At 44.0% G+C, this 27,614-nt stretch overlaps 2 protein-coding genes across 2 annotated transcripts; both read left to right on the forward strand.

Moving 5' to 3' along the window:
* Nucleotides 1–1,516: 1,516 nt before the first annotated feature.
* Nucleotides 1,517–16,754, forward strand: LOC115114324 (protein phosphatase 1 regulatory subunit 7). Its single transcript, XM_029642461.2, has 10 exons — nt 1,517–2,089; nt 2,872–2,967; nt 5,799–5,854; nt 5,947–6,012; nt 6,181–6,311; nt 7,848–8,010; nt 11,899–12,015; nt 12,201–12,305; nt 14,469–14,555; nt 14,715–16,754. The coding sequence occupies exons 1-10, from the start codon at nt 1,987–1,989 to the stop codon at nt 14,889–14,891; spliced, it is 1,101 nt and encodes a 366-aa protein (XP_029498321.1). The 5' UTR covers nt 1,517–1,986; the 3' UTR covers nt 14,892–16,754.
* A 311-nt stretch (nt 16,755–17,065) lies between these two features.
* On the forward strand, nt 17,066–24,643 carry LOC115114325 (UBX domain-containing protein 7-like). Its single transcript, XM_029642462.2, is given in 12 exon segments — nt 17,066–17,172; nt 18,198–18,354; nt 18,544–18,611; nt 18,741–18,806; nt 18,945–19,057; nt 19,259–19,405; nt 20,888–20,978; nt 21,073–21,206; nt 21,367–21,709; nt 21,712–21,903; nt 22,186–22,265; nt 23,782–24,643. Coding segments are annotated over 12 exon segments (1,653 nt in total). The 5' UTR covers nt 17,066–17,072; the 3' UTR covers nt 23,944–24,643.
* The last annotated feature ends 2,971 nt before the right edge of the window (nt 24,644–27,614 follow it).

Genomic DNA, 27,614 nt, shown 5'->3' on the forward strand with positions numbered 1-27,614 from the left:
GGGTAACTCTTTAAACAATCGCTCTCGTGGTGCCCCAAATTCCTAATGAGTTAATTGTTACATGATTATTTTAATCTGGTAACAATTAAACATAGTTGATTAGATAAATAACATTCATCCGATTAATGAAAGGAAAGTCACCTACTGGGGAAGTAGATTAAGAAACTCTTGAACGTGCCGTCCTTGGCCAGCTCTCCCGCTATCTCTCTCAGAATGACCTTCTTGATCCAAATCAGTCAGGTTTCAAGACTAGTCATTCAACTGAGACTGCTCTTCTCTGTATCACGGAGGCGCTCCGCACTGCTAAAGCTAACTCTCTCTCCTCTGCTCTCATCCTTCTAGACCTATCGGCTGCCTTCGATACTGTGAACCATCAGATCCTCCTCTCCACCCTCTCCGAGTTGGGCATCTCCGGCGCGGCCCACGCTTGGATTGCGTCCTACCTGACAGGTCGCTTCTACCAGGTGGCGTGGCGAGAATCCGTCTCCTCACCACGTGCTCTCACCACTGGTGTCCCCCAGGGCTCTGTTCTAGGCCCTCTCCTATTCTCGCTATACACCAAGTCACTTGGCTCTGTCATAACCTCACATGGTCTCTCCTATCATTGCTATGCAGACGACACACAATTAATCTTCTCCTTTCCCCCTTCTGACGACCAGGTGGCGAATCGCATCTCTGCATGTCTGGCAGACATATCAGTGTGGATGACGGATCATCACCTCAAGCTGAACCTCGGCAAGACGGAGCTACTCTTCCTCCCGGGGAAGGACTGCCCGTTCCATGATCTCGCCATCACGGTTGACAACTCCATTGTGTCCTCCTCCCAGAGCGCTAAGAACCTTGGCGTGATCCTGGACAACACCCTGTCGTTCTCAAATAACATCAAGGCGGTGGCCCGTTCCTGTAGGTTCATGCTCTACAACATCCGCAGAGTACGACCCTGCCTCACACAGGAAGCGGCGCAGGTCCTAATCCAGGCACTTGTCATCTCCCGTCTGGATTACTGCAACTCGCTGTTGGCTGGGCTCCCTGCCTGTGCCATTAAACCCCTACAACTCATCCAGAACGCCGCAGCCCGTCTGGTGTTCAACCTTCCCAAGTTCTCTCACGTCACCCCGCTCCTCCACTCTCTCCACTGGCTTCCAGTTGAAGCTCGCATCCGCTACAAGACCATGGTGCTTGCCTACGGAGCTGTGAGGGGAACGGCACCTCACTACCTCCAGGCTCTGATCAGGCCCTACACCCAAACAAGGGCACTGCGTTCATCCACCTCTGGCCTGCTCGCCTCCCTACCACTGAGGAAGTACAGTTCCCGCTCAGCCCAGTCAAAACTGTTCGCTGCTCTGGCCCCCCAATGGTGGAACAAACTCCCTCACGACGCCAGGACAGCGGAGTCAATCACCACCTTCCGGAGACACCTGAAACCCCACCTCTTTAAGGAATACCTAGGATAGGATAAAGTAATCCTTCTCCCCCTCCCCCCTTAAAAGACCTAGATGCACTATTGTAAAGTGGCTGTTCCACTGGATGTCATAAGGTGAAAGCACCAATTTGTAAGTCGCTCTGGATAAGAGCGTCTGCTAAATGACTTAAATGTAAATGTAAGTACATCTACTCATTGTTTAAAAAATATACACCATCCACCTATAGTATCTTTCTGGTTATGGATGACCTTCCCTTAAACAGTCTATTCTTATTTGATTTATCTGCCCTTGTTGAAGGGCTATGTATGTCCTCTTGTGCAGGTGTGATTGTGGCATGCTGTTTTGCAGGAATATGTGTGATTGGCACCATCCTGTGGTCAAAAAGTGCAATTAAACTGCTCTTTGTGATAGTGTCGCAGTTCTTATATTTTCCAGTTTAAACATTCATGTTTTGTCTATATTTTCGGGATTCAAATGTGATCTTGAATATCGCTAACAAACGGATAAATGGTCTATTGTGGTCAGTGACGCACCCCTTTTGAAGGCAGAGCCCGCATCAAACATGCAGCCTCCTGATTGGCTGAGGAGATTGTCAATTAAAAAGGGAGAGTTATCGGAAACAAATATGGCTACCCTGTCTGTTGGAGAGCCTCAAGAGATGGAAGGTGAGTGACAATTTAAAAATATTGCATCACAAATAGTTTTTCATGAGGGTGGTTAAATATATATTTAACTATTTATTATTGAACCCCCCCATGCTGCAGGGGATGTTATTTTGTGCTACTTTGCCCTTCCCTCCGTGGACATGCTATCTAGCTAATGTTGTTAGCCACCAGTGGCAGTAGCTAGCTATTTCATTCAATAAGTTGTTTACGTTCGCTAGCATTTATCTAGCTACTAGTACTAGCTAACATGGTTTTCTGTACCTAGGTAAATGTCATCCTCCTATGTTTTTTGTAGTTAGCTAACATTAGATATATAACAAATAATGACCGAATCATCCACTTAAAGCAAGTTAGCCTAGCAACTGAGTGTAGTTGAAATGGGAACATCTCATGGTGATTGGTCTATCAAGCTACTCTAGCTAGCTGGTTGGTCGGCCCTTGCTGGCCAGTCAGCTAGCGTGGAAATGTTGCTTTCAATATTGTCGGATTCTTCCAACATCTAATTCAAACGGTCAGATAGACACATACGAAAATAACCATACTAGCTACTGTATATAGCTAACTTCAAAACAAGGTTTAGCTAAGTATAAATACGTTTCTACGTCTACTGATCAGCTAGCAGTAGTTTGCAGACAGCCATCCATAGAAAAGCGGGTCCGATCATGTGAGCCTGCTACGTGGGCGCTTTAGTTTTCATGACTCATCCATGGCTACAACTGTGATAATGTTCAAACTACATTGAACTGACCCAGGCTGTTCCTTCCCATCTGTTCTGTGTGCAGTGGACCGGAAGGGAGAGTCAGAGGAGTCCGGAGATGATGAGACCAGGAGGAAGAGCATCAATGGGGAGGTAGACCTGAACCAGCCTCCTGCTACAGGTGGGGCCTACCTGTACATGTCAAGGAGGCAGCTTCAATGTCCTAATTTAACTGAGAACCTAGCTATTAATGTTTGATCACTTAATTTGCATAAAGTGTCTTTTGCATTAGTAGGTAATGTATTGATGTATTGTGACTTTTTTTCTACTTGTTTTTTGTTTGCTATCTTATGTGAATTTAATGTGGGAAATGCGCTCTACAAATTAAATATTATGTTATGCAAGTATACAGGGTAAGGTTATACACAAGTAAAGTGTCAAGTCATGCTCAGTTGGCACAAACTGAACAAAAATATTTTGATTTGAATCTGACTGAAAGCAGGAAGCACCAGTGACTAGATCAATAAAAAAGTGGTCAGATGAAGCAGATTCTAAACTACAGGACTGTTTTGCTAGCACAGACTGGAATATGTTCTGGGATTCCTCCAATGGCATTGAGGAGTACACCATATCAGTCATTGGCTTCATTAATAAGTGCATCGACGACATCGTCCCCACAGTGGCCGTACGTACATAGCCCAACCAGAAGCCATGGATTACAGGCAGCATCAGCACTGACCTAAAGACTAGAGCTGCCGCTTTCAAGGAGCGGGACTCTAACCCATTGTGTTATTGACTGTACGTTTGTTTATTCCATGTGTAACTCTGTTGTTTGTGTCGCTTTGCTTTATCTTAGCCAGGTCACAGTTGTAAATGAGAACTTGTTCTCAACTGGCCACCTGGTTAAATAAGGGTGAAATAAAAAAAAATCCCGGAAGTTAATAGGAAATCCCGCTATGCCTTCAGACAAACCATCAAACAGGCAAAGCATCAATACAGGACTAAGATCGTATCGTACTAAACCGGCTCTGACGCTCGTCGGATGTGGCAGGGCTTGCAAACCATTACAGACTACAAAGGGAAGCACAGCCGAGAGCTGCCCAGTGACACGAGCATACCAGACAAGCTAAACTATTTTTTTAAACATTTTTTCACCTTTATTTAACTAGGTAGGCCAGTTGAGAACAACTGCGACCTGCCCAAGATTAACTTCTATGCTCGCTTCGAGGCAAATAACACTGAAACATGCATAAGAGCCCCATCTGTTCCGGACGACTGTGCGATCACACTCTCCGCAGCCGAGTAAAACCTTTAAACAGGTCAACATTCACAAGGCCGCAGGGCCAGGCGGATTACCAGGACGTGTACTCCAAGCATGCACAGACCAACTGGCAAGTTCAACTTCTCCCTGTCTGAGTCTGTAATACCAACATGTTTAAAGCAGACCACCATAGTCCCTGTGACCAAGAACACAAAGGTAACCTGCCTAAATGACTACCGACCCGTAGCACTCATGTCTGTAGCCATGAAGTGCTTTGAAAGGCTGGTCATGGCTCACATCAACACCATTATCCCAGAAACCCTGGACCCACTCCAATTTGTATACCATCAACAGATCCACAGATGATGCAATCTCTATTGCACTCCACACTGCCCTTTCCCATCTGGACAAAAGGAACAACTGTGAGAATGCTATTCATTGACTACAGCTCAGTGTTCAACACTAGTGCCCTCAAAGCTCATCAATAAGCGAAGGACCCTGGGACTAAACACCTCCCTATGCAACTGGATCCTGGACTTCCTGACGGGCGGCCCCCAGGTGGTAAGGGTAGGTAACACATCCTGCCACGCTGATCCTCAACACAGGGGCCCATCAGGTGTGTGTTTTGTCCCCTCCTGTACTCCCTGTTCACTCATGACTGCACGACTCCAACACCATTCAATTTGCAGATGACACAACAGTGGGAGGCCCAAACAACAACGAGACGCCCTATAGGGAGGAGGTCAGAGACCTGGCCTCAATATGATCAAGACAAAGGAGGTGATTGTGGACTACTGGAAAAAAGAGGACAGAACACGCCCCCATTCTCATCGACAGGGCTGTATTGGGGCAGGTTGAGCACTTCAAGTTCCTTCCTTGGTGTCCACTTCACCAACAAACTAACATGGTCCAAGCACACCAAGACAGTCGTGAAGAGGGCACGACAGCACCTCTTCCCCCTCAGGAGACTGAAAAGATTTGGCATGGGTCCTCAGATCCTCAAAAGGTTCTACAGCTACACCATCGAGAACATCCTGACTGGTTGCATCACTGCCTAGTATGGCAACTGCTCGGCCTCCGACCACAAGGCACTACAGAGGGTAGTGCGTACGGCCCAGTACGTCACTGGGGCCAAGCTTCTTGCCATCCAGGATCTCTATACCAGGCGGTGTTGGAGGAAGGCCCTTAAAATTGTCAAAGACTCCAGCCACCCTAGTCGTCATAGACTGTTCTCTCTACTACCGCATGGCAGCGGTACCGGAGCGCAAAGTCTCGGTCCAAGATGCTTCTAAACAGCTTCTACTCTCAAGCCATAAGTCTGCTGAACACCTAATCAAATGGCTACTCAGACTTTTTGCATTGCTCCCCCACCCCCCCTTTACACCGCTTCTACTCTGTTGCATCTATACATAGTCACTTCAATAACTCTACCCACATGTACATACTACCTCAACTAACCGGTGCCACCGCACATTGACTCTGTACTGGTACCCCCTGTATATGGACTCGCTATTGTTTTACTGCTGCACTTTAATTAGTTGTTACTTTCATCCTGATCTTATCTGTATTTTTTTTTAAACTACAAAGTTGGTTGGGGGCTTGTAGGTAAACTGTTGTATTAGGCGCATATGACGAATACAATTTGATTTGAGAACATTTTGTACTGTTGTAGCTAGTACATGCTACTCTAGTTAGGCCTAGATGCTGTGTTACAAATCACTTCTTGAAATGTCTTTTCTCTTTGTACACAGTTAAAGAGGAGTCTCCCGTTGATATGGATACCATAACCTTGGACCCAGAGGAAGAGGTGATGGAGGGATGGGAATTAGTGTTGCCATAACAATTATGAATGGTGTTCCAATTTAGTTCTCTATCTAACACACCTACCTCTCTTCACAGGATGTTGATCTCGTCCACTGTAGGATTGGGAAGATTGAGGGATTGGAGGTGTTGAGGAAGGCTAAGGTCAGTAGGTTGACTACTGTCAGTCCTTCACCCATACAGTGTGATTTCTAAAAACATCATATAGCTATTTATAGAAAACATAGATGACAATCACCCTTGGGTAAAGGAGACTGTCTGCACAAACAGAATGACTAGATTAACTAACGCTGAATGTTTGCGTGTCTCCAGACGCTCTCTCTAAGGCAGAACCTGATCAAAAACATTGAGAACCTGGAGACGTTAGTGACTCTGAAGGAGCTGGATCTCTACGACAACCAAATCCGCAAACTTGAGAACCTGCAGACCCTCACAGAACTGGAGTGAGTCTGACCCATACAGTACCAGTCAAAAGTGTGGACACACCTACTCATTCCAGGGTTTTTCTTTATTTGTACTATTTTCTACCTTGTAGAATAATACTGAAGAAATCAAAATGGCCACCCTTTGCCTTGATGACAGCTTTGCACCCTCTTGGCATTCTCTCAATCAGCTTAATGAGGTAGTCACCTGGAATGCATTTCAATTAACAGTTCCTTGTTAATTTGTCGAATTTCTGTCCTTAATGCGTTTGAGCCAATCGGTTGTGTTGTGACATGGTAGGGGGGGTATACAGAAGATGGTTCTATTTGGTAAAATACCAAGTCTATATTATGCCAAGAACGGCTCAAATAAGCAAAGAGAAAGGACAGTCCATCATTACTTTAAGACATGGTCATTCAATCTTGAAAATTTCAAGAACTTTGACATTTTCTTCAGTTGCAGTCGCAAAAACCATCAAGCGCTATGATGAAGGACCGCCACAGGAAAGGAAGACTCAGAGTTACCTCTGCTGCAGAGGACAAGTTCCTCAGAAATTGAAGCCCTTATAAATGCTTCAGAGTTCAAGTAACAGACAGACTGCGTGAATCAGGCCTTCGTAGTCCAATTGCTGCAAAGAAACCACTACTAAAGGACACCAAGAAGAAGAGACTTGCTTGGGCCAAGAAACATGAGCAATGGACATTAGACCAGTGGAAATCTGTCCTTTGGTCTGATGAGTCCAAATTTGAGATTTTTGGTTCCAACCCCCATGTGAACGGATGATCTTGTGTGGTTCCCACCGTGAAACATCGAGGTGTGATGGTGTGGGGTGATTTTTGTGGAGACACTGTCTGAGATTTATTTAGAATTCAAAGCACACTTAACCAGCATGGCTACCACAGCATTCTGCAGCGATACGCCATCCCATTTGGTTTGCGCTTAGTGAAACAATGACCCAAAATACACCTCCAGGGTGTGTAAGGACTATTTGACCAAAAAGGACAGTGATGGAGTGCTGCATAAGTTGACCTGACCTCAACCCAATTGGGATGAGTTGGACTGCAGAGTGAAGGAAAATAAGCCAACAAGTGCTCAGCATATGTGGGAACTCCTTCAAGACAGTTGGAAAAGCATCCCTCATGAATCTGGTTGAGAGAATACAAAGAGTGTTTTAAAGCTGTCATCAAGGCAAAGGGTGGCTACTTTGAAGAATCTCAAATATATTCTGATTTGTTTAACACTTGTTAGGTTACTACATGATTCAATATGTGTTATTTCATAGTTCTGGTGTCTTCACTATTATTCTACAATGTAGGTTTGTCCAAATTTGACTGGTACTGTACATAAATGCATGCATACACACCAGTGTTTACCTTCCTATCAGCTGACCTTGCGGTTGCCTCGATGACCAGCTTTTACTAACCATTAAGTGTCCTCTCCTCAGTTACACTGACAGAACTGAATTAACTTTGTTACTCCATGTGCTATTTTGCACAAAATGTTTCCTCTCAGTAAATTTTTATTAAACCTGAATGTATTTTGACTCTGCTCTCCAGCCAGCTAGACGTGTCCTTCAATCTTCTGAGGAAGGTGGAGGGTCTGGAGCGTCTGACGGGGCTGAAGAAGCTATTCCTGCTGCACAACAAGATCAGCCACATCGCCAATTTGGACCATCTCACCGGCCTGGAGATGCTGGAGCTGGGCTCTAACCGCATCCGGGTGAGACAGAGGCCAAGGGTCAGGGGTTACAGGGCATGTGCGACCAATTACATATGCTTAGAATTTGTATGCAGAGATGCAAACTCCTTGGCTTTTTGGCGATATTTGCAGTTTTGAAGAAAAAAAAATACTGTTTGTCTCTGTCATATCAAAATCATTGACTAAGCACAGAATGCATCTCTGTGTTCTACAAATATAATATCAAACACAGTGTGATGTCATATCACAATGAGTGCCTCATCCAATAATCATGTGACAGCTGTGATCTTCCCTCCGCTACCAGCCATTACTCACCTGCTTCTCTCTGTCCATTCTTTCTGCAACTGTAACTAGGCCACTCAGGAACATTCAATTTTAGTCATTCAGTGTATATTTGGCCTTGTATTTTAGGTTGTCCTGCTGAAAGGTGAACTCATCTCCCAGTGTCTGTTGGAAAGCAGACTGAAGTTTGCCTGTGCTCAGCCCTATTGTTTATTTTATCATAAACTCCCTAGTCCTTGCCAATGACAAGCATACCCATAACATAATGCAGCCACCACCATGCTTCAAAATATATATTAAAATATATATTTTTATTTGATTGAACCTTTTTATTTAACTAGGCAAGTCCGTGAAGAACTAATTGTTATTTACAATGACTGCCTAGGAACAGTGGGTTAACTGCCTTGTTCAGGGGCAGAACGACAGATTTTTACCTTGTCAGCTCGGGGATTCGATCTAGCAAACTTTTGGTTACTGGCCCAACGCTCTAACCACTAGGCTACCTGCCACCCCAAAACAATTGACAGCGGTGGGATTGAATATGAAGCGTGGTACTCAGTGATGTGTTGTGGATTTGCCCCAACCCAAACATAGCGCTTTGTATTCAGGACATAGTTAATTTTTTTGCCACATTTTTTGCAGTTTTACTTAAGTGCCTTATTGCAAACAGAATGCATGTTTTTGAATGTTTTATTCTGCTTCATTATTTTTACTCTGTCAGTTAGGTTAGTATTGTGGAGTAAGTACAATGTTGTTGATCTGTCCTTCATTTTTCTCTTATCAAAGTCATTCAACTCTGTAACTGTTTTAAAGTGACCATTGGCCTCATGGTGAAATCCCTAAGCGGTTTCCTTCCTCTCCTGCAACTGAGTTAGGAAGGACACCTGTATCTTTGTAGTGACTGGGTGTATTGATTCACCATCCAAAGTGTAATGAATAACTTCAACATGCTGAACGTGTGCAATGTTGTGAGTCATTGGAAAACCTCTTTGGTTGAATTTCACTGCTCGACTGAGAGACCTTAAAATTATCTGTATGTGTGGGGTACAGAGATGAGGTTGTCAAATCAAGTAAAACACTTATTGCACACAGTCCATGCTACTTATTATGTGACTTGTTAAGCAAAAAAAAAGCATGTAAGTTATTAATTACACTTCGGATGGCATCCTTCCTAACTCAGTTGCCGGAACGGAAGGAAACTGCTCAGGGATTTCACCATGAGGCCAAAACAGAGTTTAATGGCTGTGATAGGACAAAACTGATGATGGTTCAACAACATTGTAGTTACTCCACAATACTAACCTAAATGAGTAAAAAGAATGAAGCCTGTACAGAATAAAAAATATTCTAAAACATGCATCCTTTTTACAGTAAGGCACTAAACTGCAAGGAATGTGGCAAAGAAATTAACTTCATGTCCTGAATACAAAGCGTCATGTTTGGGATAAATCCCTTAGCTCCACTCTTAATGTTAAATCGTGGTGGCTGCATCATGTTATGGGTATGCATGTCATCGGCAAGGATTGGGGAGTGTTTTATGATAAAAAGCAATGGAATAGAGCTAAGCACAGGCAAAATCCTAGAGGAAAACCTTAGTTCAGTCTGCTTTCCAACAGACACTGGGCGATTAATTCACCTTTTCAGCAGGACAATATTCTAAAACACATGGCCAAATTTACAATGTGGCCTGTTTTTATTCGGTACACCACCTTGTTCACGAAAATTGATTGCTTCTATAGTCACGTGGCCATGGCTTGCAATCGAACGTTAGAATTGGCAAAACGAATGACCTAAGCGACTTTGAACGTGGTATGATCATCTGTGCCAGGCCCGCCGGATCCAGTATCTCAAACGGCCGCCCTCCTGGGTTTTTCATGCACGACAATGTCGAGGGTTTGCCGAGAATAGTGCAACGCAAACATTCAGTCAGCGGCAGTCCTGTGGGCAAACACAGCTCAACAGTGGTGTGTAGAACGGCATCTCGGCTTGCACAACTTGTTGAACCTTGTCATGGATGGGCTGTTACGACCACACCAAGTTCAACTCCTGTCAGCTAAAAACAAGAAGAAGCGGCTCCAGTGGGTGCGCGATCACCAACATTGGACAATTTGAGTGGAAAAACATCTCCTGGTCTGACAAATCCCGGTTTGTTTTGCGACATGCAGATGCGAGAGTCAAGTTTTGGCGTAAGCAGCATGAGTCCATGGACCCATCCTGCCTGTTGTCAACGGTACAGGCTCGTGGCTGTGGTGAATTTGTGTGTGGAATGTTTTCCTGGCACAAGTTAAGTCCCTTGATACCAATTAAGCAATGATTTGAACGCCGTGTCCCGACGTATTCCGGGCTGATCTGGCGGCAAAGGGTCCGACACAGTACTAAATGTGTGTACCTAATAAATTGGAGTTGCTTCCCAAAACAACATTGAATGTTCCTGAGTGGCCTAGTTAAAATGTTGACTTAAACCGGCTTAAATCTATGGCAAGACTTCAACAACCAACTTGACAGACCTTGAAGAATTGTAAAAATAATAATCTGCAAATATTGTACAATGCAGGTGTGCAACGCTTTAAGACTTACCCAGAAAGACTCGCAGCTGTAATCGCTGCCCAATGTGATTCCATGTATTGACTCAGGGTTGAATACTTATCTAATCAAGATATTTGGATTTTTCATTCCACTTTTATTTTAATTTTATAAATCTTTCACTTTGACAGAGTATTTTGTAGATAATTTAATCCTACTTTGATAAGTTACAATGTGGAAAAAATCTCTAGGGGTGTCACTTATTAAATCCCCTTCCATCAGTGTAGATGAAGGGGAGGAGATGGGTTGAAGAAGGATTTTTAAGCCTTGTGACAATTGAGACATGAATTGTTTGTGTACAATTCGGAGGGTGAATGGGCAAAACCACAAGAGAGGTGCCTTTACATTTACATTTACATTTAAGTCATTTAGCAGACGCTCTTATCCAGAGCGACTTACAAATTGGTGCGTTCACCTTAAGACATCCAGTGGAACAGCCACTTTACAATAGTGCATCTAAATCTTTTAGGGGGGTGAGAAGGATTACTTTATCCTATCCTAGGTATTCCTGAAAGAGGTGGGGTTTCAGGTGTCTCCGGAAGGTGGTGATTGACTCCGCTGTCCTGGCGTCGTGAGGGAGTTTGTTCCACCATTGGGGGGCCAGAGCAGCGAACAGTTTTGACTGGGCTGCGCGTCTTTGAATGGGGTATGGTAGTAGGTGCCCTGTGCACCAGTTTGTGTCTAGATCTGCAATGCTGTTGGGTTTCTCACTCAACAGTTTGCCGTGTGTATCAAGAATGGTCCAACACCTAAAGGACATTTAGCCAACTTGACACAATTGTGGGAAGCATTTGGAGTCAACATGTGCCAGCGTCCCTGTGGGACACTTTCGACACCTTGTAGAGTCCATACCCAGATGAATTGAGGCTTTTCTGAGGTGGTGTGCAGCTCAATATTAGGAAGGTGTTAATGTTTTTTACACTTATGCTCTGCTTACTCCAAGTCTACACGGCTCTCAATTGGCAGCCACTTGGAACAGAAAGTCATTGTTGCCGCAAAGACTTGATTGATCTAACGTGTGTGTGGCTTTTTGCGTGTTTCCAGGTAATTGAGAATTTGGACTCTCTGTCCTCCTTGACGAGTCTGTTTCTGGGCACCAACAAGATCACGCAGTTTCAGCATCTGGAGGGCCTACACAATCTGACAGTCCTTAGCATCCAGGTACACACACACAAACTGGCTTAATAGTGTCTGCCACTTCCTCAGTCTTCAGTTTTGTGTTCATTGGGACAACGAGTCATAGACTGCAGCATTTCTAACACGCAAATGCTTGTGTTTAGTGACCCTATTCAGTAGCGGTACAATATTGAAGACAAGTGGATGTTGTGTTGTCGTCTTTCCTCCAGAGTAACCGCATCACCAAGATGGAGGGTCTGCAGGGTCTGGTCAACCTGAAGGAGCTCTACCTGAGTCACAATGGCATCGAGGTCATAGAGGGCCTGGAGAACAACGTGAGTCAACTGCAACCTGCACAACTGTAGGGCCATGCACGTTGCCATGGCGACCAATAAAATTAGAGCAGGAATGCAATATTTATGGATCCCTAATGAAGTAATGTGGTGGGAGTCTGCTAGATGACTTGATGTAAATGTTTAGCGGCTTCACTGCATGTAGATCATACAATGTATTTAAAAAAATGTTTTATCTAAAAAAGAAACATGTGCGATTTACATGGGTTGTCTAAGGGACTGCGTCTCAGTGCTAGAGGCGTCATTATAGACACCCTGGTTTGAATCCAGGCTGAATTGCAAATGGCCGTGATTGTGCGCCGCCCTATGGGACACCCAATTGGCCCAGGGCTGTCTGTTTGGCCGTTGTAGGCGTCATTGTAAATAAGAATGTGTTCTTTACTCACTTGCCTAGTTAAAGAAAAATAAAGGAACATGTTGAAGTCGGAAGTTTACATACATTTAGGTTGGAGTCATTAAAACTCGTTTTAACCACTCCACGCGTTTCTTGTTAACAAACTATAGTTTTGGCAAGTCGGTTAGGACATCTACTTTGTGCATGACACAAGTCATTTTTACAACAATTGTTTACAGACAGATTATTTCATTTATAATCCACTGTATAACAATTCCAGTGGGTCAGTAGTTAACATACATCAAGTTGACTATCTTTAAACAGCTTGGAAAATTCCAGAAAATGTCATGGCTTTAGAAGCTTCTGATAGGCTAATTGACATCATTTGAGTCCCTTGGAGGTGTACCTGTGGATGTATTTCAAGACCTACCTTCAAACTCAGTGCCTCTTTCCTTGACATCATGTGAAAATCTAAAGAAATCAGCCAAGACCTCAGAAAAAAATGGTAGACCTCCACAAGTCTGGTTCATCCTTGGGAGCAATTTCCAAATGCCTGAAGGTACCACATTCATCTGTACAAACAATAGTACGCAAGTATAAACACCATGGGACCACGCAGCCGTCATACCGCTCAGGAAGGAGATGCGATCTGTCTCCTAGAGATGAACGTACTTGGTGCGAAAAGTGCAAATCAATCCCAGAACAAGAGCAAAGGACCTTGTGAAGATGCTGGAGGAAACGGGTACAAAAGTGTAAAACGAGTCCAATATCGACATAACCTGAAATGCCGCTCAACAAGGAAGAAGCCACTGCTCCAAAACCACCATTTAAAAAAAAAAAAGCCAGACTATGGTTTGCAACTGCGCATGGGGACAAAGATTGTACTTTTTGGAGAAATGTCCTCTGGTCTGATGAAACAAAAATAGAACTGTTTGGCCATAATGACCATCGTTATGTTTGGAGGAAAAAGGGGGAGGCTTACAAGCCGAAAAACACCATCCCAACCGTGAAGAACAGGGGTGGCAGCTTCATGTTGTGGGGGTGCTTTGCTGCAGGAGGGACTGGTGCACTTCACAAAATAGATGGCAACATGAGGAAGGAAAATGTTGTGGATATGTTGAAGCAACATCTCGACATCAGTCAGGAAGTTGAAGCTTGGTCGCAAATGGGTCTTCCAAATGGACAATAACCCCAAGCATACTTCCAAAGTTGTGGCAAACTGGCTAAGGACAACAAGGTCAAGGTATTGGAGTGGCCATCACAAAGCCCTGACTTCAATCCCATATATTTTTGGGGGGTAGAACTGAAAAAGTGTGTGCGAGCGAGGCCTACAAACCTGACTCCGTTACACCAGCTCTGTCAGGAGGAATGGGCCAAAATTCACCCAACTTATTGTGGGAAGCTTGTGGGAGGCTACCCAAAACATTTGACCCAAGTTAAACAATTTAAAGGCAATGCTACCAAATATAGTAATTGAGTGTATGTATAAACTTCTGACCCACTGGGAATGTGACGAAATAAATAAAAGCTCAAATAACTCATTCTCTCTACCATTTATTCTGACATTTCACATTCTTAAAATAAAGTGCTGATCCTAACTGACCTAAGACAGGGAATTTTTACTAGGATTTAATGTCAGGAATTGTGAAAAACTGAGTTTACATACACCTTAGCCAAATACATTTAAACTTCCGGCTTCAACTGTAGTTATTGTAAAATTATGACTTAACATGTCTGCACACTAGTTTAATAGCAACTATTTGAAAATATTTAAAGTGGTGGCTCAATTTATGCTGTTTGTCCACATACAGAAAAAGCTGACAACTCTGGACATCGCAGCCAACCGGGTGAAGAAAATTGAAAACATCAGCCATTTAACAGACCTACAGGAATTCTGGGTAAGAGGGAAGGAGAGATTGAAAGGAGGGATGTAGCATGGATGAGTCATTTTTTAATGTAGATCACTGTCAGTTGTTTGAGAAATAGATATGTCCAAGGCTGCAGATAAAGAAGTTAAGCCATATATGAAATCTCTAACACCCCCCCCCCCCTCCCAGATGAATGATAATCAGATAGAGAACTGGTCAGATCTGGATGAGCTGAAGAGCTCCAAGGCCCTGGAGACGGTGTACCTGGAGAGGAACCCCTTACAGAAGGACCCCCAATACCGCAGGAAGATCATGCTGGCGCTGCCCACCGTACGCCAGATCGATGCCACCTTCATCCGCTTCTAACCGGCCCGCGCCCGCCGTGCCACATCTCGTACCCCCACCTCAGTGTCCCCCACCTCCCACTCACCGTCCTTCCCCTGCCACTGCAAAATGGATCTCCGCTCACTGCACTAATTCACCACAGACACATACTGATACACACAGACAAGGGTTCCCTTTGTATAACATGTCTACTTAAATACACACATTCTGACCATCACTTTTCTCCTTAACGTCTCACGCACAAACACGTGCACGCATGTACACACTCACACTCACCACCTGACCGATGCTATTGTGTGACCGCTTATTAATTTATTCCCAGAATTGGACTGGAAATGGGCTGGTAGGAGTGGGGGCTGCAGGGATGTCAAAAAGACCCCATCTTTCCCCACTGTCCTCCCTCCCTCTTTTCTCCTTCTCTCCTCCCTTTTCCTTTTGCATGTGGAGTAGGGAACGATTGCCCTGCCTGATTGGCCTTTGTCTGGATGATAAAAAAAAGAAGGCAGGCTGTTTTCTCTTTGTTATTGAAATTGCATTGCACTTGGCAGAGAGGGAGGTGAGTGGTTTTTTAGGAAGGTCTACTACACTCAACAGATATCAAAGTCTTATTTTTTTTTTATATTAAAGAATTTAAAATGATCAAATGTGTTTAAAAAAAATCAAAATAATGTGGCCGTATGATACTTAGTTTGCCATAGGGATATTTAGAGCATCACAATGTTGGACTGCTTGCATACTGCAGCTGCATTACAGACACTGCCTCGTGCACGTGGTATCTTGTTCAAAGTGAAGGCTTGAACTTAATTCACGCCCTGTCACATCAAAGAAGCGCACTCTTTGTGCTCTCTGAAACTGGTCTGCCTCAGGCCAATAAGGCAAATGTTCTGAATACATTGTCACCCGAAGGAACAGACCAGGGTTTTTTTCCATTGATTTCTTATAAAACATATTTGTTTTGAATGGTAATCCTTCGGTAAACATCCCCAGGAGATCGTCTGCTTTTGATTGTAAATAATCTAATTCTCTTAGACTGACTCAACATCCTAATTCAAATGAATCTGCAGTCTGAGCTGTTAATCCATATGTCAATCTTGCTGCTGTGAAATGCAACTAACGTTCAGTGATGGTGGTATTCAGCGCTTCTTTCTTTTCAGGCCATGACCCTCAAATGTTTTAAGATAATGTAAAGACAAATATGACAATCTGTTATGATATTTCTAAGTCAATAGCCCATGCATATACATGTATGGAGTCACCTACAGTTGAACACTTACAGGGAAAGTTTAACAGAAGTGAACTGTGTTTGTGAACAGAAATGGGCTCCTATGACCTATTAACCTGGATCAGTGGAGTGTGTCTGAGTTAAGGCATGTGGAAGGGAAGGAGTGTTTGTGGTGTAAACTACTTTTAACCACATTGCTCAGGACCTTACTATTGCCAATCAATGGACCAACGGGCTCAGAATTTGCCCCTAACCACAGATCTAGGATCAGTTAACCCTTCTGTACCCCCAATCAGATTTGAACTTTAATAGTGTAATGACCCCCCCTATCAGTGGTTAGGGGAAAATGAATATTCCCACCTGCAGAGTGAAGGGTGACTCATACAACTGGGGCTTATTCAAGAGGGTGCAACATTTTAGAATGTTACAGATAAAAGTGCAATGTATAGAATTTCAACTATTGACTCCCTTTGCCAGACAAGTTGGCAGTTCTATACATGACTTTTGTATCTGCCCCACTAGTCCCAGTCCCTCATATGGGTTCATAAAACAATGCCACACAACTCACTTGTATTTTTTGCCTTGTTTTTAGTCAAGCTTGGTAGACTGTTCTTGAACTGAATGTATTATAAAAGACTAAATAATAAAGTTACTTAAATTTACATGTCTCCCCCCACAAATGCTTACACCACTAAACTGACATTAGTAAAGAGATTGAAAGCTACTATTGCATGCACTGTATAAATTAGATTACATGTATTGACTAAAACTGCTGAACCATTGTGAAAACTGTGAAGAGAAGATAACTGTTTCACTTGAAAGGATGCCATTGAGCTGTGGTAGGTGCGGCCTGCTACTCAGCCAACGTAGTCAAACCAGAGATAGGGTAATGAAATACATTACCCACAATCCAACACAAGTCTGTGTGACGCAGCCATCCAGGCAAAGCTCGCGAGTACAGAACGGCAGTACGCACGCGCATGATTTGTGTTGTTGTTGGTGGCGGTAAGATGGCGGCGCTCGGGGACGCATCAACTCCGGGGGTGAATGGGTTAATACAACAGTTCACATCTATTACAGGTAAAATGTGTTACGTTTTATTGTTACAATGTACATTTTTCATGAGTTAGCTTCCGAAAACAATCATGTCGCCCCAGCATCACAGAACGCTGCGCAGGAAAATCAGACGGGGCATCAGTGCTTACTTACTGCCCCCTCTTGTCACACAAGGGGAAAAAATAACTGGAGATAGCTACGACCGTCAAGTGTGTGGTCACCAGAATGGAACATATAACTTTTAAACATAAAATTACCCCCAGGAAAGACTACTTAGAATTGTCTTGGGATGATGTCTGACACAAAATGGCTTTCTAGAGTTTCCCCAAAAGTCATTTTGAGTATCTAGAGGTGCAATAACTCGCCTTATTTCCTCTCATTTCTGTGGAATGGACGTTGGGTGCAACATTTTCCTCTTGTCGAGCTAACCTAGCCTAGGCTCCACCTTACAATGGCTGAAACATCTCCCGCCTGTCATGTTCAAGCGATCGGAACGGAAGCACCACACCAGCCTCCCTCTGCTAACGTTACTGTTACACAAAGTTTGCATTAAAATTGTAATTTAACGATGCTACGTTTAATGTTATATATATGTAGATGGCAATTTGGCCGAATCATCCCATTTTTTTGTGTGATCGTATCATATTCTGTCGAGAAGACATGAAAAGTGAAACAGACATGCGCAGTAAACATGACAAACTCTAACCATCTATATATGCAGATATTTTTGCATGCAAGTTTAGATTGCTTGTAAATTGCACATGTCACACAGTTCTTGATTACCATGCATGGAGATAAAACGTATACATAGTGAAAGTGCCATTATCCTTCTGCCAGTGCGTTCAGCTCAAACAAGAACCGCGCATGCGCATCACTCCGTTTTATAAAAAGCTTGATCCTAGTTGGTGTACAGATCTCGTGAAACATTTAATAACATGGATTATGTCAACCAATTAAGAAATGATTCAATGCAACAAAATATATTTCAGATGTAATACATTCGGTCACGTGTGTGTGTGTCATCCATGCTATTTGTTACATTTCCCCAGGTGCCACAGAGAGTGTGGGGAAGCATATGCTAGAAGCATGCAACAACAATCTAGAAATGGCAGTGACCATGTTCCTGGACGGAGGGGGGATCGCAGAGGAGCCCAGCACCAGCTCCAGTTCAGCAGGGGCATCCAGCAGCAAAGCTCCCCCCGCAGAGTAAGTCAATGGCCTGTTCCACCACACCAACAACTGCAGGGTCATAAGAGATGAGGCCTGTAATGAAACAAACCCAAACTTCGAGAGATCGCCAATCCTGGTCTTGTTGTTTTTCATTTAAAGCACGTTCATGAGAAAAAGATCTGCGCTCCTGGAATTAAAGTTGAATATTGTCTGTCTGTTTTGCAGTGACGAAGTGCGGGCGCCCATCCCTCAGAAGCAGGACATACTGGTTGAGCCAGAGCCTATGTTTGGAGGTACAGTACTGCAGAGCAACCCCATAATTTAGCCTACCTCACTACAACTTGAAGCTCCCTCTGTCTCCCCCTCTCTGTCTCAGTCCATCTAACAGTCTCTCACTCTCTCTACATCTATCACTCTCGCAGCGCCAAAGCGACGAAGACCTGCCCGCTCCATATTTGACGGTTTTAGGGACTTCCAAACAGAAACCAGTAAGTTGCCCACATGTGTATGTGTTTGCATATCAAATAGTGCCACCCAGCCTTCAGGCATCTGGCAAAGCACTACTTGTGTTGTGATCTTGGTCAGGTTGTGGTATATACGCTAAAGGCTTCTCTGCCCTCTTTAAGTCCGCCAGGAGCAGGAGCTGAGGAACGGTAGTGCGGCGGACAAAAAACTCAGCACCCTGGCGGATCTGTTCCGGCCCCCCGTCGAGCTCATGCACAAAGGCAGCTTTGAGACGGTGAGGATCCCCCTCCCCCTGGACACCCAAGCTCCCTTGACCCGGAGGACTGTCAGTCGACCCTCATCCAAACCATTCTTAGCTGAAAGGATTGAATAGGCCTCTAAGCAATATGGTAACAATTCCACCTAGCCTGCCAGAGGGCAAGGTGGAGCTATTACCATATTGCTTAATAGCTATCTGGCTCCTTTCTCTCTCTAGGCGAAGGACTGTGGTCAGCTGGAGAACAAGTGGCTGATGATCAACATCCAGAATGTGCAGGACTTTGCCTGCCAGTGTCTCAACAGAGACGTGTGGAGCAACGACGCGGTCCGGACCATCATCAGGGAGCACTTCATATTCTGGCAGGTACGAATGTGCACTCACACATGAAATGTCACCTTCCCATTCAGAAATAAATACTTTGTTTCAGTAGCTAGGTTTCCATCCAGTTTGCAGCAGATATTCATGCAAATATGATCAAATCTGCATAAAACATTTTTCCCACCAGAGATGTTTTATATCAGACTTTTTGAGGATAAAAGGTTGTGTGTGATGATATAGTTCACATTTAAAAAATAAAAAAAACATATATTCCCATGTACCGAATGAAAAATTCAAGTTAAATGGGTTTCAGCTCATTTTCAACTCTACTGATGGTTTTGTCATGAAAACTGTTTTATAGCAAATGTGCCCATTCTGGTCTTGGTACATGTGCTCTGGCCAACAGCTCACAGTTACTGTGTGGGTAGTCTACTTACATTATGTGATTATTATGGACAAGAGCAATATTATTTGTAGTTGTAAAACGGCAGCCAAGCATCGATCATCACCAGACTAAGACCCTCTATATTTATTGGAAATGAGCGTCAAGCTTTTTACCGAGTACTTTCACCACCTTGAAGTTCATTATGACTTATCTGTAGCCTAACAAACTGCATGTTTATTAGGACCACACAACATATCTTGGCACGACTCCCAAGTTTACTTGGATATGAAGGCTATTCTATAAATATCTGCGCATAAAGTAGTGTCCACCGCCATTTAGCTCATCATTTTATTTTACAGACACAAAAAGATTCCACCATGTCGAATGAACATTTTGTCTGTCGGGCATTTCTAAAATTGTACCTCCATTTCATGTTTCCATCAGCCCGGTTGTGATTTTTTTATTCATGTGTCAGGTAATTAATCTGCATGAAATGGTCGGATGGAAATGTGGTTACTGTGACAATTTTTCTCCTTGTTATAAAATCAAATCAAAGTTTATTTGTCACGTGCGCCAAATACAGCCTTATAGTGAAATGCTTACTTACAGGCTCTAACCAATAGTGCAAAAAATGTATTAGGTGAACAGTAGGTAGGTAAAGAAATAAAACAACAGTAAAAAGACAGGCTATATACAGTAGCGAGGCTATAACAGTAGCGAGGCTACATACAGACACCGGTTAGTCAGGCTTATTGAGGTAGTATGTACATGTAGGTATGGTTAAAGTGACTTTGCATATATGATGAACAGATAGTAGCAGCAGCGTAAAAGAGGGGTTGGTGGGTGGTGGGACACAATGCAGATAGCCCGGTTAGCCAATGTGCGGGAGCGCTGGTTGGTCGGCCCAATTGAGGTAGTATGAACATTAATTTATGGTGGTCTGCTTGAAACATGTTGGTATTACAGACTCAATCAGGGACACGTTGAAAATGTCAGTGAAGACACCTGCCAGTTGGTCTGTCATGCATACACAGTACATACGCTGTCACTTCCACACACACACACACACACACACACACACTGTGTGCCATAGAGGCTTGTTGAGGGGAGCTGACCTGCTGTGTGTGTGTTTGCGTTGACAGGTTTACCACGACAGTGAAGAGGGACAGAGGTATATCCAGTTCTACAAGCTCAACAAGTTTCCCTATATCTCCATTTTGGACCCCCGGACTGGTGAGGCCTGCTCTGGGTTTCTGAGTGCTTGATCAGTTACTAACACTAAAAAGGTTTTGGAAAGTCTTACTGACGATGTTTGACCGTTCTGCAGGTCAGAAGATGGTGGAGTGGAACCAGTTGGACGTGGCTTCGTTTCTTGAACAGGTGACGGGCTTCCTGACGGAACATGGCCAGCTAGACGGCCCGGCATCCAGCCACCCGCCACCTGCCAAACGCGCCCGCTCTGTGAGTCACCTCCTACTCTCTTTTTTCAGCTTTCTCTTTGTGTTTTCTTAAATAAGATCCATATTGCTAATTCCAGTCACATTGTAACTCTTTCTCTCTTCACCACTTCTATCTCTCTTTCACACCTCTGTTTGATTTATTCTCCCCATCTCTCTCTCAGGAGAGTCTGATAGACGCCAGTGAGGACAGCCAGTTGGAGGCAGCCATCCGAGCCTCTCTCCAGGAGACCCATTATGAGTCGTCCTCCGCCCCCGACCTCCCTGACTCCCCCCACTCTGCAGATGCAGACTCGGATGGAGACTCCGAAGCAGAACCCTTCTCTGACAGCGAGGGCCTAATCTCTGTTGACGGCTCAGACAACGAGACAACAGAACCCCGGGAGGGCAGCTCCTACTCCATGGGCGGACACACCCCTCCAGGACCAGCCCCTCCCACTTCTGCAGCCGCAGCCCCCCAGCCCCCGCCACGGCCGGACAGTCCCCCCGCCCGTCACAGGAAGTCCCCCACAAAGAGAACAGCCACAGGAAAGAGGAGAGCAAAAAGAACCACTTGGAGCCTCCGGCGGCCACCCCAGCCCGCTCCCAAGCCGACCCAGACTCAGAGCATCGTTCTGGGGAGAACCATCGCACCTCAGCTGGCCAAAGCTCCAGATCTGTTAAGACGGAAACCTCCGACCTCGACTGCCTTGATGACAATGGTATTAAAACTACTGTGTTATTGCGCATCATGTTTAAGTGTGTGGCTGTGACTGTTACTCTGAGATTGTATGTAGTCTAGCAGTTAAGAGCATTGGGCCAGTAACAAAAGGTCGCTGGTTCGACTAGGTGAAAAATCAGTCAATGGGCCCTTGAGCAAAACACCTAACCCTAATTGCTCCTGTAAATCGCTCTGGATATTTACAATGTAAATTGTGTGTATCTACGTCTACGTCTTCCTCCATCTCTACCCTGACTGCATTCTTCCTGTATTGTATCGTCAGGTCCCAAGGCCAGACTGATGCTGCGCTATCCAGATGGCCAGAGAGAGCAGATCGCCCTATCGTTCAAGGCTAAGCTTATGGTGAGACTGGACTCTTGTGTTAGGTCTTCGGTTCAATTCATGAGCTGAATTAAGTCCACGTAGAACGTCCTGGTTAGTTTTCAGTTCAATAATTGATTTTCAATTAATCCTGAGTTGAAATGCAACTGACCCAAACTCCCTGGGACATTAACATATAGGACATTATAAAGGATCTTCCATGCCTATAACTACAGTGGCAACAAAAAGTATGTGAACCCTGTGGAATTACCTGGACTTCTGCATAAATTGGTCATACAATTTGATCTGATCTTCATCTAAGTCACAACAAAAGACATGCACAGTTTGCTTGAACTAATAACACAAATGTATTGTATTCAATATAGACAAAAAAAATGGAGAAATTTCAGCACTGTTGCTACTCTCCCTAGGAGTGGCCGACCTGCAAAGATGACTGCAAGAGCACAGCGCAGAATGCTCAATGAAGTTAAGAAGAATCCCAGAGTGTCAGCTAAAGACTTACAGAAATCTCTGGAACATGTTAACATCTCTGTTGACGAGTCTACGATAGGTAAAACACTAAATAAGAATGGTGTTCATGGGAGGACAACACGGAAGAAGCCACTGCTGTCCCCCAAAAATATTGCTGCATGTTTGAAGTTCGCAAAAGACCACCTGGATGTTCCACAGCGCTACTGGCAAAATATTCCGTAGACAGATGGAACTACAGTTGAGCTGTTTGGAAGGAACACACAACACTACATGTGGAGAAAATAAGGCACAGCACACCAACATCAAAACCTCATCCCAACTGTAAAGTATGGTGGAGGGAGCATCATGGTTTGAAGCTGCTTTGCTGCCTCAGGGCCTGGACAGCCAGGCTATCATTCCCAAGTTTATCAAGACATTTTGCAGAAGAATTGAAGGCTATCTGTCGGCCAATTGAAGCTCAACAGAAGTTGGGTGACGCAACAAGACAACCCAAAACACAGAAGTAAATCAACAGAATGGCTTCAATAGAAGAAAATACGACTTCTGGAGTGGCCCGGTCAGAGTCCTGACCTCAACCCGATTGAGATGCTGTGGCAGGACCTCGAGAGAACGGTTAACACCAGACATCCCAAGAATATTGCTGAACTGAAACAGTTTTGTAAAGAGGAATGGTCCAAAATTCCTCCTGACCGTTGTGCAGGTCTGATCCGCAACTACAGAAAACGTCTGGTTGAGGTAGCCAAAGGAAGGTCAACCAGTTATTAAATCCAAGAGTTCATATACTTTTTCCACACTGCACTGTGAATGTTTACTCGGTGTGTTCAATAAAGACCATGAAAAGGTATAATTGTTTGTGTTATTAGTTTTAAGCAGACTGTGTTTGTCTATTGTTGTGACTTAGATGAAGATCAGATCAAATTTTATGACCAATTTATGCAGAAATCCAGGTAATTCTAAGGGGTTCACATACTTTTTCTTGCCACTGTAGTTATCAAGCCGTTATTTAGTAAGCTGTTACCATGACTTGTTACTTACCTTCTTCCTCTGTGTCCTCCACCCCATCCAGGCTCTGGTGAGACACGTCCAGTCGAAGGGTTACCCCAATGAACGCTTCGAGCTCGTCACAAACTTCCCCCGGCGGAAGCTGGCCCACTTGGACTATGACATCACACTGCAGGAGGCGGGGCTATGTCCACAGGAGACTGTATTTGTGCAGGAGAGGAACTAAGCCCTGTCTTTTCTATCTCTTCAGGCCACACCCATATCACCAATTCCCCAGGAGGACGTTACAGACTGCAACCTTTTTGTTCTTTTGGAACAGTGGATGGACTCCATTATCCATCATTCGACTGGGACGAAGCTGCTGGCTGTGTACTTTGTTAGAGGGCATTTTGTTCATCGTCAATTACCGAAGGCATTCTATTCTGATTTTAGTTTTATTCTGAGGTAATAAACCAATCGGAGTAGAATACATTAGAGATACAGTTAGAAATAAGCTGAGGGCCCGGATAATGATCAGAGCTGGCATCAGAGTTAGCAGACAAAATACTTTTATCCCCTGAGTTGTTAATACTTATTTTTTTGAGTCATGGACACCTACAGCCAGGTAAAGGAGGGGCTTGAACTCTGACCCTGAGCGCCGATGGGTCCCAAATTTGCTCTTCTCCACGTTGTTTGAGCGAGGAGCTTTTGCAGTAGTGACCGTGAGAAAGGGGGTGACTTTGAATATGGGAATCAATGAGGGGGGGAGGTGAGGGATTTTTGGGGAGGGGGTGAGGTGTCCTTAACTGTCAACCTGCACTGTACAGGGGTGGTGTAGCGATTGACATGTAGTCTAGTTTGTTTCTTATTTCATTCATTTTTTTATATGCTGCCCCATTTCCAAGAAAAGATGCTGATGCTTAAATATAATCATCAAAACAAAGGGATCTTTGGCTTGCTTGTTCTATTCAATTTCTACCATGTTGTGTATCTGCAATCTGTCTAAATTGTGACCACGAGCACAGAAGTATAGTTTTGGTGATGATGCATTGAAAATGGCCACAAAGAACCCCAAAATGACCCCTTGAATCTACAATATCACTCAGGTATTTCTTGGTACCCCCGCCCCAATGACCTGAAGGATCTTGTGTAAACAATGGGATGTGGTATTATCACTCTTTCTAGCCCAGAGCTGTTAATTGTTGGTCCTGGAGGGCCAAAACACTTCTGCTTTTCATCCTCTCCTTCTAATCAGGGACTAATTCAGACCTGGGACACCAGAGTGGTATACTTAAGCAATAAGGCACCTCGGGGGTTTGTGATATATGGCAATATACCACGGCTAAGAGTTGTTCTCTGTCCGACACAACGCTGTGTGCCAGGACACAGCCCTTAGCCGTGGTATATTGGCCATATACCACATATCCCGGAGGTGCCTTATTGGTATTATAAACTGGTTACCAACGTGATTAGAGCAGTAAAAATACATGTTTTGTCATACCCGTTGTATATGTCTGATATTCCACTGCTGTCAGCCAGTCAGCATTCAGGGCTCAAACCACCCAGTTTATAGTACAAAGCAAGCTAGATCTACTCAGGCTTTTTAAAAGCTAGCCAGCTTCACATTCAAGGTCAGGCTTTATCCGTACTGCGAAGGTGGATATTTCTCGTCAGCCTCGCACGTGGATAGTCGAACGCTGAACTCTTCATTGAGACAATGTTGAAACATCGATCCATCGGCGAGTCAGTGCCACATTTTACATTTTGTGGCGCAATGAAAGAAAAGTCATCTTGTGAATTCAGCAGGCTATGGTGTGAAATAGGCTTTTAGAAGTGACGTCTTTATTTTATGGACATCTTTGGTGTGCTTATCAATGCACGAGCACCTTTTCCCCACTCCAATCGCTCCTTCTATCTGTGGAACAGCTTGTTGCATTGTGGCCATAGACATATAATCCATAGAAGGGTTTTTGAACCTCTAACCCTGCCAGTTTGACTGTTAAACCCATGGGTACACTAGCAATGGCTGCCAGTCTTGACTTGAATGGGTACTGCCATCCTATGGATTTTATGTCTATGGTTAGTTGTGGCTTTGGCAAATTTTTAAATCCAATCGGGCAGAAAAACGTACAGTTTGGAAACCAAATGCTGTCATTACTAAATGTGTAATGTGATAGGTATTTTAATATTACAATTTTTTTTTAACACAACATTTGATTAATAAAATATTTAATCAGTTGTCTTTCTCAAAAGAAAGGGATGATGACACAATATTTGCGCGAGGGAGGGTATCTAATTTCATTGGTACTCAAGTTATGGCTCAGACACTATTAAGGATCGATTGAGTTAGCCTGCCCCAGAACAGGTTGGTTCTAAAAGGTTTGTTGCCTTTGAAATTTACCTGGCTAAAACGTGAGGCACTTTCCTGGTATCGGTTATCCCGAGTTGAACTTAGAATTGACCAAAGTTATCTGGCTAACTCCTCTAACCTGATTCATAGTATAGGACTCAGTTGCACTCACCTATCTACCAGGTAGTATGATCTAGCCCAGCGGATGGTTAGCGAGGGGGAGCTGTTACAACAACTAATATCTATGTAGTCTAGTCAGATATTAGAGGGAGAGATAACAAGTAGTTTGGGATTGGGACCATGTACAATATTGCTAATCTAACTTTGACCCCTATTCATAGTTTGAATTTGTCTGTCACAGGGTTCCTCAACTTTGCAGTAAGCTAAGAATCTTAACAGTGGGGGAGATATCAATCTGTTGAGTTCTGATCTGAGTCAGTAGTTCAACATGGGGTCTTGTTGCATACGACTGTCATGAATAAATGTTGGCGTATTTGTATGGTGATTTCTAGATTCCCAAAACCAATGAATCCATTTAATTTCATCCAAATCGTCTGGAGCTTCATGAAATGGGTTTCCATGGCAGAGCAGCCGCCGACAACATAAGATCACCATACGCAATGCCAAGCGTCGGCTGGAGTGGTGTAAAGCTTTCCGCCATTGGACTCAAGCAGCGAAAAGGCATTCTCTGGAGTGATGCATCACACTTCTCCATCTGGCAGTCTGTCAGACTAATCTGGGTTTGGCGGATGCCAGGAGAACGCTACCTGCCCCAATACATAGTGCCTGTAAAGTTTGGTGGATGGGGAATAATGGTCTGCGGCTGTTTTCATGGTTCAGGCCCCTTAGTTCTAGTGAAGGGAAATATTAACGCTACAGCCTACAATGACATTCTAGACGATTCTGTGCTTCCAACTTTGTGGCAACAGTTTGGGGAAGGCCCTTTCCTGTTTCAGCATGACAATGCCCCATGCACAAAGCGTGGTCTAAACAGAAATGGTTTGTTGAGATTGGTGTGGAAGAACTTGACTTGCCTGCACAGAGCCCTGACCTCGACCCCATCGAACACCTTTGGGATGAATTGGAACGTCGACTGCGAGCCAGGCCTAATTGCTCAAAATCAATGCCCGACCTCACTAATGCTCGTGGCTGAATGGAAGCAAGTCCCTGCAGCAATGTTCCGACATCTAGTGGAAAACCTTCCCAGAAGAGTGGAGACTGTTTTAGCAGCAAAGGGGGGACCAACTCCAAATGATTGCCCATGATGTTCGAGGTGCAAGTGTCAACATACTTTTGGTCATGTAGTGTATATATACAGTGGGCTCTAAAATTACTGGCACCCCTGACTGGCAATGCACAAACAATACTTAAAAAAATATATAAACAATATAATTATAGAGAAACTCAGAATACAAACATGTGAGAAATACTGTACTTTCAATGTTTCGATGGAACCAACCAAAATGATTTAATTAAAAATCAATGTCCTCTAAATCAAGGTTTCACAAGTAATGGCACCCTTAAAGGTTATTGTAAATAACATTCCAAAATTAAACCAGGAATTAAAT

Source organism: Oncorhynchus nerka, linkage group LG9b, assembly GCF_034236695.1.
Source record: "Oncorhynchus nerka isolate Pitt River linkage group LG9b, Oner_Uvic_2.0, whole genome shotgun sequence".
Classification (NCBI taxonomy): Eukaryota; Metazoa; Chordata; class Actinopteri; order Salmoniformes; family Salmonidae; genus Oncorhynchus; species Oncorhynchus nerka.

What these genes read in the sequence shown, in the direction of transcription:
- LOC115114324 (XM_029642461.2), top strand. Translation starts at nt 1,987, where the DNA reads ATGCAGCCTCCTGATTGGCTGAGGAGATTGTCAATTAAAAAGGGAGAG. An exon ending in GAACCAGCCTCCTGCTACAG is followed by an intron (nt 2,968 to 5,798) that starts GTGGGGCCTACC and finishes CTTTGTACACAG; the next exon opens with TTAAAGAGGAGTCTCCCGTT. An exon ending in TAGAGGGCCTGGAGAACAAC is followed by an intron (nt 12,306 to 14,468) that starts GTGAGTCAACTG and finishes GTCCACATACAG; the next exon opens with AAAAAGCTGACAACTCTGGA.